Genomic DNA, 17,397 nt, shown 5'->3' with positions numbered 1-17,397 from the left:
ATCCTTGAAGAATGGTTCCCTCTGAAAGAAAAGCCTGAACAAAAGTAGAGAGAGGCAATGAAGCCCCTACAAAACCTAAACCCTTGTCACCCAACACACCCCAATCGTACAACATGATGAAAGGAGGAAACCTCTCATAAGGCCCTTACTAGAGGGAAAACAGAGACTAGAGAATTGCCTCCAAAGCCCCCAAAGACCCAATAGCATGCATCTTTGGGAAACTTTGAAGAAGCTCAAATCTAAACGGATCCAACCATGAGTCAAGGAGTCTAATATCCTCATCATCAATTAGAGGATCAACCCAATCGTTTGGAACAAAACTGTTGACATCTCCATTCTCACCATCCCCACCATTCGATCTCCCTTCACTTCCACCCATCGCCCTATCGTTCCCACTCATTGCAAACTCAAAAATTTGTTATGATATATAGCACTAGTTGTTATCAAAAAAGTATTGAAACATTTTATGGTCTCATCTAATATAATAGATTTATAATTTGGGTTCTCTATAAGCATTTATCCTTGTATTGTTATTGCAGCTATGCAACCAAGGGTTTGTTATTATTCCAACTATCATATTTTAGTCTATTATTGCTGTGGAAGGTATTTCCAATCTATTAAATATATACAATTCGCAATTCACAATTCATCTTCCATTGTGAGTTTGATTCATACTCTTGGGTCATCCATATGAATGCAAGACATATTTTAGTATATTATTGTTGTGGAAAGCATTTGCAATCTATTAAATATATATACAATTCACAATTCAGCTTACATTGTGAGTTTGATTCATACTCTTGGGTCATCCATATAAATGCAAGAACGAAATAAAAAAAAATTGTATGTTTACTAGATTCAAGTAGAACAGATTAGAGTTTCCCCTTTAAAAACTCAATAATGAAGTCTACAACATAATAATCGATGTTAAGTTGTCTATATTTCAATATAATCTAAGGTCTTGTAAGTTATGATTTTAGATATTTCCAAGTTGTTAATGCTACATGTAAATATTGATACAATTTTAGGGTTTTTAAAGGTTCTAGTTAAATTTTTAACTGCCAAAGTATAGTACATTAATATTTTTTGGGGGTACTACAACTTACGTTGAGTATGCATGTCTTTTTAGAAGTGCATGGTGAAACCCTCTTTCTTAGTACATACACAACTCCCTTTTGCATTGCAAGATATTCCTCGCTCCATTAGTCGTTTTGTAGAGTGAGTTGTCACCCTCTTCTCGTAATTTCTATAGATCCAACTACATTACATTTATCCTTGCACACTTCCTAAATGAAATGGCCAAATTTTGTTCATTACATTTTTCAGTTTGCCACTTTTCTTTGAGCAACTGGGTTATCATACATAGGTTTAAGGAATTCGCTCTTCGGCATAAATTTCATTATTTTTCTGAAATTTTACTCATTGCAGATTTCATTAATGCGTGGTAGGTTGTTATAGTAAAGTGAACATAGATATAATAAAATATTAAATTTACATCTAGAGATTCTATACAAGAAAGGAACGACTTGCAGCAGAAATTTCATGCTCTTATCTGAAATCTTATAATCACCATATGTAACTTCACTTTTCCCATTATAACTATGATGATTAGAACATGTCCCAGCATTAATGACAAATGCAAAGTGCAGAAATTTCATATTATTATCTGAAATCTTACACAACATATTTCATTATCATCGTGGTTATTATAACTAACAGGTGAACTTGTATATAACAAAATGTCAAATTTAAAATTCGAGAATCTGTGCAAAAAAGGAACAATTTGCTTCAGAACAAAAATAGTTTCCCAGAATCTACTCTTAAAATGTACTAATTTTGTAAGTCAAATGCAACATAAGGTCAGTGGATAAAGCAGCAAATTTGCCTGGAATTACTAGGACTATCTGGTATTGCCACCGGCATATGTCTGGACACTCTAGAAGATATTTTCTTATTGTTACTAATTCGCGTTTTTGAAATCAAAATCTATACCATCTCAAAGGTGACAGCTAAGCAATATTTTTGTTTGTTCTCAAATTCCGAATACTTTCTTTTCACTTAGAAACTTATTTTAGAAGTTAAGGTTTTTGAAATCAGAATCTATATCATCCCGAAGCGATGGTGACAGCTAAACAATATGTTTTGGTTCTCAAATTCTGAATACTTTCTTCACTTAGAAACTTATTTTAGAAGTTTAGTATCAAATACATACTGATGTTTATTAGTGTTGAAATTTTCCGTGGAACAACACCTGTGCCCTGCACAAAAAATGACAATATGCACAGAATAACGAAGAAGCCAATCCAAGACTGCTTTGAATATTACTCCCTGCTAAGGTTCTGGCACTCTACTAAGAAAAACATATAACGAATTTAAGATCGACCCCTAGTTTGTACCTCCTGACCCTGCAACTCCCATTGAACATCCAATTTGACATGATAATAGACCTACTCACATGGTTACGTATAAAGAATTAGTCAAAAACATACTTCCCAACATACCTCCCCTTAATGCACAAACATTGAAGCAAACTTACAAATATAGCATTCTTAGGCCCACTCAGGAGCATCCCTTGATGAAAGCCCTCTCAAACTTTGCCAATCATCAGATCACAGGCTGCAAGGGGGACCTAAAAGCATTTTGGTTCACCTTGATATACAGCAAGGATTAAAGAAGTGAATTTTGTTCCACAAAGCTTCATGATGCCAAAAAATTGGCATTTGACCTATCTCTATTCTTGCAAGTTAAGTTTGTGTACTGCTCACAAGTCCTGAAAAAACAGTTTTGTGTGCATCTAACTCTTCAAGAATTTCAAGGAGAGCCTGTCATGCCTGGAAAAAGCTCCGAAATCTTATTGAAAACATCCATCACCTGCAACCAGAACAAGTCCAATTAAGAAAATTACAGGCAATGAGACTAGATAATGAAGTAGTAAGCAATCTCATAGATCTCCATTCCTTGCAATTTATGACACATTTTTTTATAAACAGGCTCCACATAACAGCCCCATATCAACTCTTCCAGTAAGAGAGTAGATTTCAACTAAGAATTTTGTCTAATTCCCAAGAAATCCTGTGTGGCTGCTAGAAGCTTCAAAACATTTCATTTCTTTTCTGTTGTTGGTTTAAAAATTGAAGGTTATGGTTTAGAAATTGAGATTTTTTTTGATAAATCCAGCAGCAAGGTCTACTTTGAAGATTCAAATGGAAATCACAGGCTTAAAAGAGTTTAATTTAGGATTCAACAAATACTATAAAAACAACGGTAGATTTTATAAATAATGCCAAAGCATTGTTATTTCTAGTACAACAGCAAAATATAAAGCTGTCATTAAGGGCATCTACCTTATTTATGAACTCCAAAGAGAAGACAACTAAGTTTGATGATTCTTATAAGGATGAATCTACTTCTTTAACAGGGATGGCTTTCGCACTGGTTTCCACTTTTACAGAAGCTGTTTGATTTCTAGTTCACAAACTTGGAGTCGACTCAGACTAGGCAGACCCAAATTTGAAAACTGTGCAGAAACTAGGCAAAACTCAAAAAAATTGAAAAAGAAACGTAAATTTTATGCATAATAGGTTAGATTTTGACCAAGGGAAGTCTGCAAGAGGCTATAAAACATATTTACAGTCGCAAGAGTCTGTTAACAGAACATACCATCTGCAAACAGTCATGATTTACAGTCATGAGGGCAAGCAGGAACACTGAGAAGTTCGCAAAAACAAGAAACAAAATATGAAGGCATTTGCAGTTGCGCATGGGTATATTTGCGTGCAAGGTCACATACAGCAGAATATTTTCAACATTTTAGGCACATTTTTTCAGCATTTTTGGCAACTCAAAAGTTAAACTTGCAAAAACTCAGCCAGCGAAAAAGAGTGGATACTAAGCAAGTTTACAAAATATGTTTCCATTATTATGCTCCACATACTTCAATATCAAAGCAAGTTACAGTATATGACATATTTACCTTAAATTGTCAGGCACATCTAGTGAAATTTCACTTGGTTAAAAACTTAAATTGTAAAACATATCAGAAATACAACCACAGGCAACATATAAAGGAGAGAACAAAATATCCAGACTTTCATTCAGGTTTTTTTATAAATTTATAGCCTCCCATTACATATATCAAATACAAAGAAAAAACGACTATCTAATATATAGAAAAAGGTCCATTCCATCTGGTACTTGTTCTGTTCAATAAAGTAGAAATTCAAATAACAAACCCTTAATAAAAGTAAATTAATGAATAATACAGAAAATAAAACATTTAAGGTAGCTTGCTGTTTTGGGCCATTAAATCTGATGATTGCCAGGAGGATGAGATATTCAATCTCACTGAGTTACCAATATCATCTCACTCACTAATCCTTGTTATGACATTGATGATGTGTACACCTCATCAATTGTCTCAAACTCAAAGAATGTTTATAGCAACGAGGACCAAGAACAAAACTTATGAAAACCTATGATGACATTATCAGTACTTAGTAATGATAACATACTAACCAATAAAAAAATATCAGAACCAATTATTTGCAACTAAAAAACTTCAAATAACAAAAATTCAATGTGCTTGTTATTCTTCTGGATTCAACTGTGTAGATTTTGGCAGCATCAAAATCTACACAGTCGAATCCAGAAGAATAACAAGCATATTATTATGGACTGGAAATTTCATGAATTCAAAAATTCAATGAAAAATTTTTAAATTGACAGGTGAAACGTATTCCATGTGGAAGTATGCATCAAAACGTTTCCAATGATTCATAAGACACCAATTTCCGCTCAAATCCCTACAAAATGACTATTTTTTAATAATACAATAACTACAAGTCTACAACTACAGCCAAGCAAATTTCATAACTTCTATGTTAAATAATTAATGCTGTTGACAAAGACAGCTTGGCAATCAAGTCTGTATAAATTAATGATGGAAAAACTACATATAACCTCAACTAATTTCATTAAATGCACCGTTCATCAATTATTTTTTCCTCTGATCGTCACTAACTTCCAGGACAAGAATAGGACTAGCAGGCAAACCATGTGACTAGAAGCACTTGACCTGATCAAAAACCAGAATGTTGACCATGGCATTGCTGACCTTTATAGAACAAGAAATCTGAATGGTATACAGACTGTTTGAAACTTTGACCACACTGAATGATAATTGGGACTGGGCCACGGGGGAGTTCCTTAAATGAAAAAAATATAGCAATTCTTCTACGTGATGGGCTTCGGATTGAGGTACAGTCCTCATTCATAGATAGGATCTAGATTCTAGACCCAGTATATTCGGTGTTTAAAAGATGGTGCCCAGGTCTATTTATTCCTTGTTACAAGCAAAGACTTTTTTATGGTGACTTTCCTTATCCTGAGATGGGTGGCAGCATCTATCCAGCATACAGGATGCCTATTCGACATAATTTTTAATTAATTGAAATTCAACACTATATTTTTTAATTTCAATTAATTACAAATTAGGGTCAAATGGCATCCAATATGCTGGATAGAGAAATGCAGAGATGGACCTCAATCTAGTATTATCCCTTATCCTGAAATGGAGCCTAGGTCTAGTTGTGCACTCATTACCTGAGATGGACTACATTATTTAAGAGGTCTTCCCTCTGACCAAGATTACTTCCTTACAGAGACAAAACTCATTGTTCAAATTGGCCTTTGCTCTATACTGAATCTAATGCAATTACCTAATTGAGTTGTAATTAGATTACTATATTTATTTTGGATGGATGGACGAATTGCAGAGTGGTGAATACTCAAGATGAATGTCCAAGACTAAAGTAATATCCACTTTGAACATATTTTAACAATGGTCCTACGTCCTAAGTATTAAAGTATTATTAGTTATTATTGAAGTCATTATTGTAATGTTAGTTACTTTAGTTACTTCCTATTTCTGCATTTTGTTCACGATTGTTTCGTTTAGAAACATCATCTTGTAATTACCTATATGTATCCATTTGTCTTCATAATTAATCATGCAATTACCATTTCATGGTATTAGAGCTGGATAGTTTTCTTGGCGAATCTTTTCAACAAGAAAATTTCATATTTTGATCCTAAATAACTTTCTCAAAGTTTTCTAGAATTTTTTTATTGATTTTTTTTCAAACAAAAAATCATGACATTTACAGTAAACATATCGTGTGGGTCTTTTTTTTTCTTTTTTTAATGCAAATTGCTACCTAGGGGTAGCTACTATTCTATTCATTTCAAAAGGATTACATATTAAGCACACAGAGAGAACAGCAGAGTCCGAATGGCCTCTGTGACTTTTGCACTCCCAATCTGTTCAGACAGGAACAATCCCATTTTTGGACATAATATAATCATAGGTCTCAAGATTGTTGCTAGAAATGCCATCCCTCAATACTTTGATTGTGTCAACTTTGTTACCATCAGCAAGTAGATCCTCCACAGGAAAAGCATCTGCAACCAGACCAGAATGTATTGTGGGATTCAACTCCCTCAAAGCCTTCACTGCAGCTTCTTGCAGCTCGGGTACCACCATTCTCCTCACAGCTCTCTCTATAGCATCAAAATCAGCAATGGTACAAGCTATGGTTGTAGACAAAGTGCTCCAAAAGAACTTCATTGTGAGAGTGATCTCCAGACAAGAGCTTTTTAACAATGATCTTCACAACCTCCTCTTCTACATCACCATCCTGCACAAAGTCTCCTTTAGCTGCTCAGCGATGGAGCCTTGATCACATTCACAACCGCACTGAGGGATCATGATGAATTCTGTCAACCCCGTAAAACCCGCCATGGTCTATCCGTTATTCTGCGTGTGAGTTTATCAGGCTCTGTTTAATTAGACTCACCATTATGCGGGCATCTACATTACCCGAGGACGCATACTCGTTTTTTTTTTCAAGCGTCCCCTTTCCGATAATGTCCCGACAAGGGACTCCTAGGGGGCATCCCCATAAAATCTGCATATTGATAGTGAATTTTGACAAGGAATTCTATAAGCAATTTGACTTGACTCTCAATTTAACACAAATTTGGCATAAGAACTCTACTGGTTCTTATATGTTAAGGTTCTATAATGTACATGTGCATGCTTTATCCATGTTTTCATATGAATATTTTGAATTTCCCTATATATTTTAATTTTCCATATTTTTATATAGTCATCCCCTTTGTCGTCCCCTAGCCATCCCCAAAATTGGCAAAAAAAAAAATCACCATCCCAGAAACGCATATCCCCATCCTGGAAAGTCCAGGTAACATAGGTGAGCGTGGATAACCAAAGGGATTGCCAAATTTGATTTGCAGGGGTTACCAAATCCAGTTTGCACGAAAGAAAACTGAGCATTGCACAACATAGATCCTCTGCCAGCCAACCGTCCAGATTTCGTCAGACATGCTGGACGGGTGTATCCCGTGAGTCTATATTGGCAGCAACCAAGGACAGTTCATCCCAATGCTCTGCCGAATTAGAAATGATCTCCAAGACATCCTGATCAATGGCACGGTTAGAGAGAAGGTCAGCATCCCTGTTGGCTTCCTGATACACATGCCTAATGGAGATGTCCATTTCTTTTAGCAACTCATGAAAAATTGTGTGGGTCTTTGTCTTCAAATCGTGGTGTACTTTATTTCAAAGATCGTGGGTTTCTTCTATGGGTCACGTCTTGAGCAAAAAGCAAGGGTTTTTTTAATGAAAATCGTGTTGAAGTTTTCTACAAATTCACGTTAAGAGTTTTTTGCAAATTTGAAAGATCGTGTGGGTGTTTTTCTCATGAGATTTTACCAATAATGTTTCTTTTGTTCGCAACCCGTGTTTGGTTGCTATGACGGAGTTTTTTCATGAAGGATGTTTGTTCGCACAAGGGTATTTTCAGTGTCTACGTGTGACAAGCTTCAGGTCGTGGTTGCGCGCAACAGGTTTTCTGTGCCTGATTTGTAGAAGGGTTTGCAGATCGTGTTTTTTTGGTCGTCTAGGGTAAGTTTCTACCACGTTTTTTTCCTTCACAATCGACCTAGGATTTTATTCGACCTGCTATTGGTGGACCTTTACTCTACAAGGGTTATTGTTTTTTTACTAATTTGATATAAAAAATCAGGGGTTTTTTTGTGCAACACCTTGAGATTTGTGCCTCAAGTTACATGCCAAGGTTTTGACTGTGTTTTGATCAGACAAATCAAAATTATTTTACTACTACAATTTTTACCTCGTTTTTTGTACATCGAAAACTGGGAGGGATGGCATCGTTCACCAACATTATGTTGGAAGTTGCAACATAATTAGCGCTTCAATGGCAAAAATTACAACACATGGAAATAGCGCATGCTCACAATTTTTGAATATCGGTGTCTCAACCAAGTTGTTCTAGGTACGAATAATTAGCACTTCAATGGCAAAAATTACAACACATGGAAATAGTGCATGCTCACAATTTTTGAATATCGGTGTCTCGACCAAATTTCTTTAGGTACGACTCCACGTCCCACAGTGGCAAGAAAAGACCAAGACAAGTTCGATGAGCACAATTGGGAAGCAATGATGCTCATCAAGTTGTTAGTCACCGATAACATGCTTCCACAAGTGTCATATGGCAAGACTGTTGCAAAAATTTGGACGTATCTAAAGAATCTTCATAAAACATCAAACAAGAGCCAAGCATTCTTTTTGAAGAATATGTTGTTTTCAATCATGATGGACAATAAGATGTCTCTACAAGAGCATCTTATGAAGATCAAGGATATGAAAGATCAACTAGAGGCTATTGGTCGCAAAATGGAAGAAGAGTATATGGTGGTAATCGCACTCAAAAGTTCACCACACAATTCATTGAAATGCTCAACATTACATCCACGAATGTTGACCTGAAGTTTCCTAACTTGTGCAACAAGCTCTTCCAACAAGATAGATGGAAACGACAGTTTAGGAGCAACAGCAACTCACCCGCTGCAAAACAAGCGTTTACTGCCAAAGCCAAGGATAAAGGCAAAGGCAAGTCTTTCAACCAAAAAGACAAAACAAACCTATGGAAAGCTCCAAGAAAGTTATCACATGCCATTATTGTGGTAAGCTTGGCCACATGAAGAAATGGTACAAAAACAGTTAGTTCATGAGCAATCCAACCAAGGAGGGTCTCAACAGAAGGCCCATGTTGTAGAGAACACTGAGTAGAAGTCTACCTTTTATGCTTTTATGGCCAAAAGACTAGCACATCATGTCAAAACATCTGCCTAGTACATTGATTCTGGAGCTTCACAGAGTATACAGCTTGCACTGATTCAATGATCTTTAGAGGAGGTGAAGAGTATACAATTGTCGGCAAGGGCAACTTCAGATTACATTTGGTGGGAGAAATCTCATATTTCTCGATGTATACCATGGAGTTATCTCCAATAGTAACCTCTTCACTTGAGTGCCCATTAAGTGTTTCAAACTGATTTTTGAATCCAGTTATATGCCTTGATGCTCCACTGTCTACGATCCAAGTGTTTTTATTTGTATTTATTTCGCTTGATAGGGCTAAGAAGAAAAGTGAGTTTTCTCCTTTGACTTCGGCTAGAGTGGCTTGTGTTTTCTTCCTTTCTGGACAATTCCTGTGAGTGTGCCCATATTTGTCGCATTTGTAACACTGAATTTTAGACATATCTCTTTTCTAATGGTTTTTATTTCCTCTCTTCCGTTTGGAGAACTTTTTCTTTTTGTTGAAGGTATTTGTATTAAGTGCTTGGATTTCTCCTTCTTTATTTGGCCCTAATCCTCTTGAGATTAGTCGAGATTCCTTTTGAATGCACTCATTCTTAAGTTGTTCAAATTTGGGTAAGGAGGGTGTTCTGCTAATACATTGAATGTAGGATTCCCATGAAATTGGTAACCCTCTTAGGACTATGAGAGAGATTTCTTGATCATCTACCTCATTTCCAATAGTTTGTAATTGGTCTTTTACTTCAGATATCCTTGAAAAGTATGTAGATATTGTATCATCTTTATTCATCTTTATGTTTAAAAGTTGTTGTTTCAAGGTTAACATTCTGCTCGCATTGTTAACTTCATATGTATTTTTAATGGTTTTAAATACTTCATATGCTTTAGGCCGTCTGGCTATAGATGGAAGAATATCATCTTTGACTGAGTTAATAATTATTTTCTTTGCTTTATTATTACGCCTTTTCCAGGTAGATTTCTCTAGTTCATCATTTGGCATGTCTAGATTTTCTTCTATGTAAGACTCTAATTCTAGTTCTTCAAGAATGGCAATGATTCGTATCTTCCAGGAAACGAAGTTGGAGGCTCCTTCGAGTCTATCTTCCACTCTCATATTACTTGACATTTTGAATATTTTCTTAGTCAGATATATCCTCTGCGTATATAGCCTCTGCGTCGATTTGTTATTTACTTCCGATAAATGCTTATGGGTAATATGGCTGTCTAATTTATTCTCTTAATATGCTGGCTCTGATACCATGTTGTGAAATATGGATCGAAGAATAATGACAGTGATTCTGGAAGACTGATTGCCGTGAGTTATTGATCGTCTCCATCATTGAATCCGGTTTAAATACAAGAGGAAAGGTTGCCTACGTAGGGACATGTCCATATGTGGCAGTTGCCACGTATGGACATGCCCTTACGGAGGCAACCGTTCATAACAATTAGTTTGTTTATGTTTAATTTCCGAACTGTATGCTCTGTTAATATATCACTCTCCAGATAATACCCGATTTACCATCAATTAGATTCACGAGGGCTATATCTTAACACATATCTCTTTCCATAATAGCCCCTAAAGCAAAACATTGGGTTGTAGAGAAGCATGTACTAAGATATCTGAAAGGGGCACTTGACTTTGGCATTTTGTACAGGAAAAGCAAAGATCCTCGGCTAATTGGTTTTACAACCTCAAATTGGGGAGGTTTTATTGATGACAGGAAGTCTACTTCTGGGTATGTCTTCAGTCATGGTACGAGTGCAGTGACATGGACAAGTAAGAAGCAGCAGCCAGTAGCTCTTTCCTCAATAGAAGCAAAGTATTAGGGAGTTGTTAAGGCAATATGGCTACAAAGGATGTAATCTGACATGAAAATGTCCCAAGCAAGGCCTTTACCCTTGTTCTGTGACAATCAAGGGGGTGCTGAAACTTGCCAAGAATCCAATCTTCCACGAGTGAACCAAACACATAGAGCTTCAATGTCACTTCATCTGACAAATTGTTGAAGATGGAACTATGGTCTTGCAATATGTTCCAACCATGGACCAGACTATAGACACTCTCACCAAGTCTCAAACCCCAGACAAGTTTGTAAATTTAGGGGGCAACGTGTAGTTGATAGGATGACCATTAAGGGAGGATATTGAAGTATTATTAGTTATTATTTAATGGTCATTATTGCAGTGTTGGTTAGTTTAGTTACTTTCTATTTCTGCATTTTGTTCACAATTATTTCGTTTAGAAACATTGTCTTGTAATTGCCTATATGTATCTGTTCATCTTCATAATTAATCATGCAACTATGGTTTCACTAATATTGTTTGAGATTGATTAAGTTAATTAATTTATGTGCAATTGCTATTCAAGTTAAATTAATTCCTAACTTAAGTAGTTTATGCGAAACTGCTATTCTATTAGAATATTTAATTCTATGTTAGTCACCTATTTTTAGTTCCTTGGTTAATGGTCATTTGCTTTTTTTATGTAATTAGCTTTTAAGCTTAATTTAGCTTTCACGCTTAATTTAGCGTTTAGCTCTTTAGTTTTTTACTTTAACGTTATGTTCTAATTATAAAACATCGTCTTGTAACCTCTATATATACGTGTATATATTGTTCAATGTATTTATCCGATTATTGAATCATTCATTCAATTTATTTTTCATGGTATCAGAGCATGGAAATTAAAAATTTCAAAAGTTTTTGTTATTAAAATTTCAAAAGTTTTTATTGAAGAGATTTTTTTTTAAACTGGTTTTTTTTTTTTTAAGAAGAGTAGATTCTTTTTCTCTTGCTGGGCGGATTTCTTTATGCAGGTTGAAAATTTTCCTAAGGTTTCTGCAATTTTCGACTAGGGTTTTGACCCTTCATTTCGGGTCGAAATTTTATTCTGGTTGCAGATTCTTGGTGGGTTTTTCGAGACCTCAACAGGGTCGTCGTCAAATTTTTCTGCGTGCATCTTTTTCGTGCCTCAATTTTTGAGTTGTCGGATCTGCATTCTGTTTTCAGATTCTTGGAGGGTTTTTCGAGAGCTGTTTTGGGTTGGTCTCATATTTTTCTAGGAGCCTCAAATTTTGTGCCAGCAAATTTGCCTTGGAATTTAAAAACAGTTCACAATTTTTGCTAATTTTGTGGACGTCGGGAATTTTCCTGTCTTCTGGGCACCGTTTATGCTGTTTTAAGTTTGCAGAAAATTTTAATTTCTGGGTTTCTTCCAAACCTCGAAATTCATGCCTTGGTATTCGTGCCAGAATTCTCCTATAGGGTTTCATTTTTTTCAGCAGCTGCTTTTTTTAAATCAGATTCTTTTGTCTCTTGCTTTCACTTAGTTGACCTCAATCAACCTCGATTTTCGTGATGGCATCATTAACCAACATCATGTTGGAACACAGTCAGAAGTTCAATGGTCGCAACTACAACACCTGGAAACAACGTATGCTTACCATCTTTGAGTATTGTTGCCTTGATCAGCTTGTTTTGGGCAAGGAATCTTGTCCTACAACAACAAGTGATGATCAAGACAAACATGATGTGAAGAATCGAGAGGTTGTCATGCTTATCAAACTCTCTGTCACAGATGATCAACTCCCACAGGTGCTTTCAGGTAAAACAGTAAAAGAGATCTAGGATCTTTTGAAGGATCTTCATGAAACGTCTGACAAGAGCCGAGCTTTCTTTCTGAAGAATATGTTGTTTTCTATCATGATGGATGAGAAGTCATCTATCCAAGCACATCTTATGAAGATCAAGGACATTTGTGATCAGTTGGAAGTTATAGGCCGAACCATGGTGGAAGACGATATGGTAGTGATCACGCTAAAAAGCCTTCCCAGATCCTATGATCATTTCATTGATACGCTCAATGTGTCCTCTACTAGTGTTGATTTGAAGTTTCCCAATCTCTGCAACAAGCTGCTACAGCAAGATCGATGGAAGTAGCAGTTTGGAAGCAGCGCTAGTTCATCCACTGAACAGGCTTTCACAGCCTCAGCTTCGCATAAGTACAAGGGTAAAGCTCCGTCCTTCCAACAGAAAGGTCCAGGTAAACCTCAGCAGTCTTCCAAAAAGATGAGCTTATAGTGTTCCTACTATCATATATATGGCCATTTGGTGAAAGATTGTCAGAAATTGATAGCATCCCATCAATCCAAACAGGGAGGGTCTAAGCAGAAAGCCAATTGTACCACGCATCCTGATCAGAAGGAATTTACCTTATATGCGTTCATGGCCCAAACCTCCTTTGATGATGTCCAATCATCAGCCTGGTACATTGACTTTGGAGCCTCTCGACATTTTACACATTGTCGGGATTGGTTTACAGTACATGCCTTTCACTGATTCAGTGATCTTTGGTGGAGGCGCAGAGTATACTGTTGTCGGCAAGGGCAACGTTCAGATTTCATGTGGTGGGAGGGATTTGATATTCCTCAATGTGTTCTTTGTACCTAGTATGAAGCTCAATTTACTATCAGTCAGTAAGATTATGCAGCATTCACCACAGCTAGATGTTGTCTTCGGGGTGCACAAGTGCAGCATTGTTGACAGGAGACTCGCACTACAGTTGCAGTTGGTATTGAGGATCATGGTCTTTATAGACTTGTTGAATCTACTGGTTCTCGGGAGCTCGCCATGGCAGCTAGGAGTACTTCCATCAGCACTCTTTGGCATCAGTGATATGGGCATCTCAATGTCCACTATCTATCTCAGTTGGTTCGAGAGGATCTAGTCGTAGGATTACCTGAGATTCAAACTCGGAGTCATGGAGTTTGCGGAGCGTGTCAAGCCGGAAAGCAGCATAGGACTCGGTTTTCAGATGGAGACGCTTGGAGAGCATCCAAGGTATTGCAGCTCGTTCATGCAGACATCTGTGGTCCCATGAACAATCCATCAGTCACTAGATGCAGGTATTTTCTATTATTTGTTGATGATTTCAGCAGACGCATGTGGGTTTATTTTCTTAAGCAGAAATCAGAGGTGTTCACCATGTTTCAGACATTTAAGGCCTTAGTGGAAAAAGAGTCTAGCTGTCAGATAGTCACTCTTCAGTCCGACAATGGTAGAGCGGCTATTTTGTATTTTTCTTGGGTGAACATGTCCTAGTATGACAATCAGTAGCTAATTTGTAACTTCATTTTAATTCTACTTGTGAGGAAATAATGCATATTACATATTGTATTTTATCCTTGCCATTGTTACTTGAATTAATCTTCCAATTACAGCAGTTTTAGAGTGGATTAGAGTAGATGAACATGCATTAGAATCATTAATTTAACTTGCAGCCCATAACAAAGCCATGTGGCAATTGCCCTCGCGTGAAGAAAACCAGCCGGGAGTCTCTTTTGGAAAGCTTCCTCTAATTTCTTCCTCCAAGGAGCATTCCATCAAAAACTATTTGTTGCCTCGCATCTGCCTAATGATTTATGGAAAGTTTACAAAGAGAATAAAGTAGACATCAGATATGAAGAGCTAATTACTCACTATTACCTGCTCATGCATTCACCAACTCTTCACTCCTCTCTCTTCTTTCCTTCAAGCATTCACCTCTGGTTGCTTTTATGCTTTGCTGGAGATGTCCCTTCAAAGACCAAAGGTTACTTTTATGCTTTGCCAAAGGATCACCAGATTGCCTCAAATGAGAAGAGATATAATATCTTGTCCATAATTGTGATTTTCTGTTGAAACGGGCAAAACTGACAAATACAACACAAACATGAAACTACCATAATGCATACAAAACAGCCACAACTCTAACCAACCACCATGACACTTTCAAAATCTTGTGTTAATAACATAACCATCATCCTGATGTATCCATTAGTTTTCAAATTGATAAACTGCTCTTAAATGCTCCCCTGATTTTCATATATTCTTGATGTTTATAATAGAGTTTGCTTTTTGTCATAGATTCTTATAATCCTACCTCCCCTTTTCAAATGGCTTTTGGTCCCACAATAATGTAGCTACTAGGAGATGTGGCAGGACAACTTCCTCTACCTCTTGGATGCTTGAGTGTGGTTTGCGTTTCAGCCAACCTGCCAATTTGCTTGAGCCTCTGCTTCAGTTCTTGTACACTTCTATAAAGCATTTTCCTCACACATCCCAAGGTGGTGTTTACACTTTGCTTGCTCTTTACAAGACAAAGTGTCCTAGACAGAAGCTAGTGACTAAATCTTCCTCTTTTAACATGGAAAGCTCCTGGGAATCTGTGCATCCCCAAGATTCATGCTTGAAACCTGTATTTGCACCTACTTCCTCCTTCAGAACAGCAGCCAATTCCACTTATAGAAGAGTAGTAGCCAATTCATCCTCTTAACAAACAGTCAATTTATTTGCCTCCTCATTGAGTCTATTGTTCCAACCTCCTATTGTCATGTCCCTGCCATGACACCAGATCGAAATATCTAATAGCACCTTACTTGCTGGAAATTGTCTTACAACTAGTAAAACTTCACAATTTCCAGCAATAATCGGAACATCAACAGCAGCATGTGTTAACCACAGCAGGACAGGTATAATAAGAAAAAGTAATGGCTAGAAGAAATTGAACCTCCCCCCACTTAGCAACAGCAATCTCCTCTAGGACAGGATCAAGGATTAGTTAAGAATAAATAATCATGATTTGAAGGAGCGGTTTAGTTATGAAAGGACATGCAATTGGCAAGGAGACACCTCTCATCCCAATGGTCACCCCTTTGGGAGAGGACATAATCTTCCAAGCCTGATGAAGAGGTATAAGAGAACAACACCCATGCATTCAAGGAAGCCATCGAAGAAGGATCAGATCAGATATAGATAGCCAGATATCAGGTATACAGAAGCTTAATGTAACAACTGTGATTTGGTATGAAGTAATAGGTTCTTGTGTTAGACAATATACTAAATCTTATTTATAATTACTCTCCTATGAACAATACATATGCAATCTAGGTATGATCTCTTATATATATAGGCAATAATGTGTGAATATTTATATGTTCGTTTAAGTGCTGCCATTAACCATGGGAAGGCTAATAAGGGAATACAAGGAGGTGAAACAGTTATGAGGTCCTCTCCTAAGTACACCACTTCATGGTGGTGACTGATAGTCCCATGAGGCCAAGTGGACGCAAGGAGTGTTGCCCATGGGCTTAGGAGGAAAGGTCTTTTGGGACACCCTATTGTAGTTTCCCCAAACCCCTACCATGGCTGACCCTTGGATTTAGGAATCCCAATCACAGGGAGAGGGGTAAAGGTAGCAAGGTAAGGGGAACAGCTATAGGACTCCTCACTACATAAGCCCCCTCATATGGATGGCAAGGGCTACATGAGGCCAAGAGGGATTGTATATCTGCTCTTGGGCCTAGGGTAGAGGAGCATTCAGGCACCTTAACATGCCTCCTTATCCTAACTCCCCTATGGTTAAATTCCATCAATAGATTAAATGTATTTTATGATTTAATTAATGTTTCTAACCCTAGTTTGAAAGTTCTATGCTTTTTTGAATTAAGCTAATGTTTCTAATGGGAGAGGTCTATTTTATCATTATGTTTCAATGGTTTCCTAACATGTTTGCAGGATCTCTACCAAGTAAACTAAATCAATAACCCTATTCTATTAATTGTTTACTTGGATTTGTGATTTAGAGCAAAACTAGGGCATTTAATAAAAGGGGGCATTACACCTATTTTGCTGCAATTTGATTGGTTTGTGATCCCGCCATGATTCTTCATTGAATAGCGACCACCCATGACCATAACATCCAAGTCACAAGGTTTTGGTATGTGCTTGAGTTTGGCAAAGATAAAATTTAGAACAAGTTTGTCAACTAACAAATAAAGAAAACATTCATTACTATATTCAAATAATATAACTAAATATAAGAAATAAAGCCACAAAACTGTCAAAATAGGTAGACATTACTACATAGATTTGAAATCTCTACAAAAAGATGCCAAATGTATAAACCATGATAAACATATTAAAATTACACTATTAGAAACATATTAAATAATAATTGTAAAACATTTCTTTTATCAAAAAGTGAGAATCAAGAGTCAGCATCCTAAAGCTTCAAAAAGGTTCCAAGATATCACAAGCTATTGGTTGAGTTGGCACAATAACACCACCCCTAGATGCACTAATGAACTCCTCCTTCGAAAAGTTGGTATCATCCGCATTGTCTATGTCTTTTGGAATTTGTCTAAGCTGTGAAG

The 17,397-nt window shown here is 36.7% G+C and overlaps 1 protein-coding gene across 2 annotated transcripts in view; it reads right to left on the bottom strand.

Annotated features, from left to right (window-relative positions):
• Positions 1-2,140: 2,140 nt before the first annotated feature.
• Positions 2,141-17,397, bottom strand: part of LOC131044050 (protein TIC 40, chloroplastic) — a 137,245-nt gene continuing 121,988 nt past the window's right edge. For both annotated transcript variants that reach the window (XM_057977313.2, XM_057977315.2), the window contains one exon: positions 2,141-2,871. In XM_057977313.2, the coding sequence (XP_057833296.2) occupies positions 2,812-2,871 (60 nt within the window). In that variant the 3' untranslated portion in view covers positions 2,141-2,811. The remainder of the gene's footprint in view (positions 2,872-17,397) is intronic.

Source organism: Cryptomeria japonica, chromosome 3, assembly GCF_030272615.1.
Source record: "Cryptomeria japonica chromosome 3, Sugi_1.0, whole genome shotgun sequence".
Lineage (NCBI taxonomy): Eukaryota > Viridiplantae > Streptophyta > Pinopsida > Cupressales > Cupressaceae > Cryptomeria > Cryptomeria japonica.
Note: the sequence above shows the minus strand (reverse complement) of the source record. Positions and strands in the feature narration are given on the sequence as shown.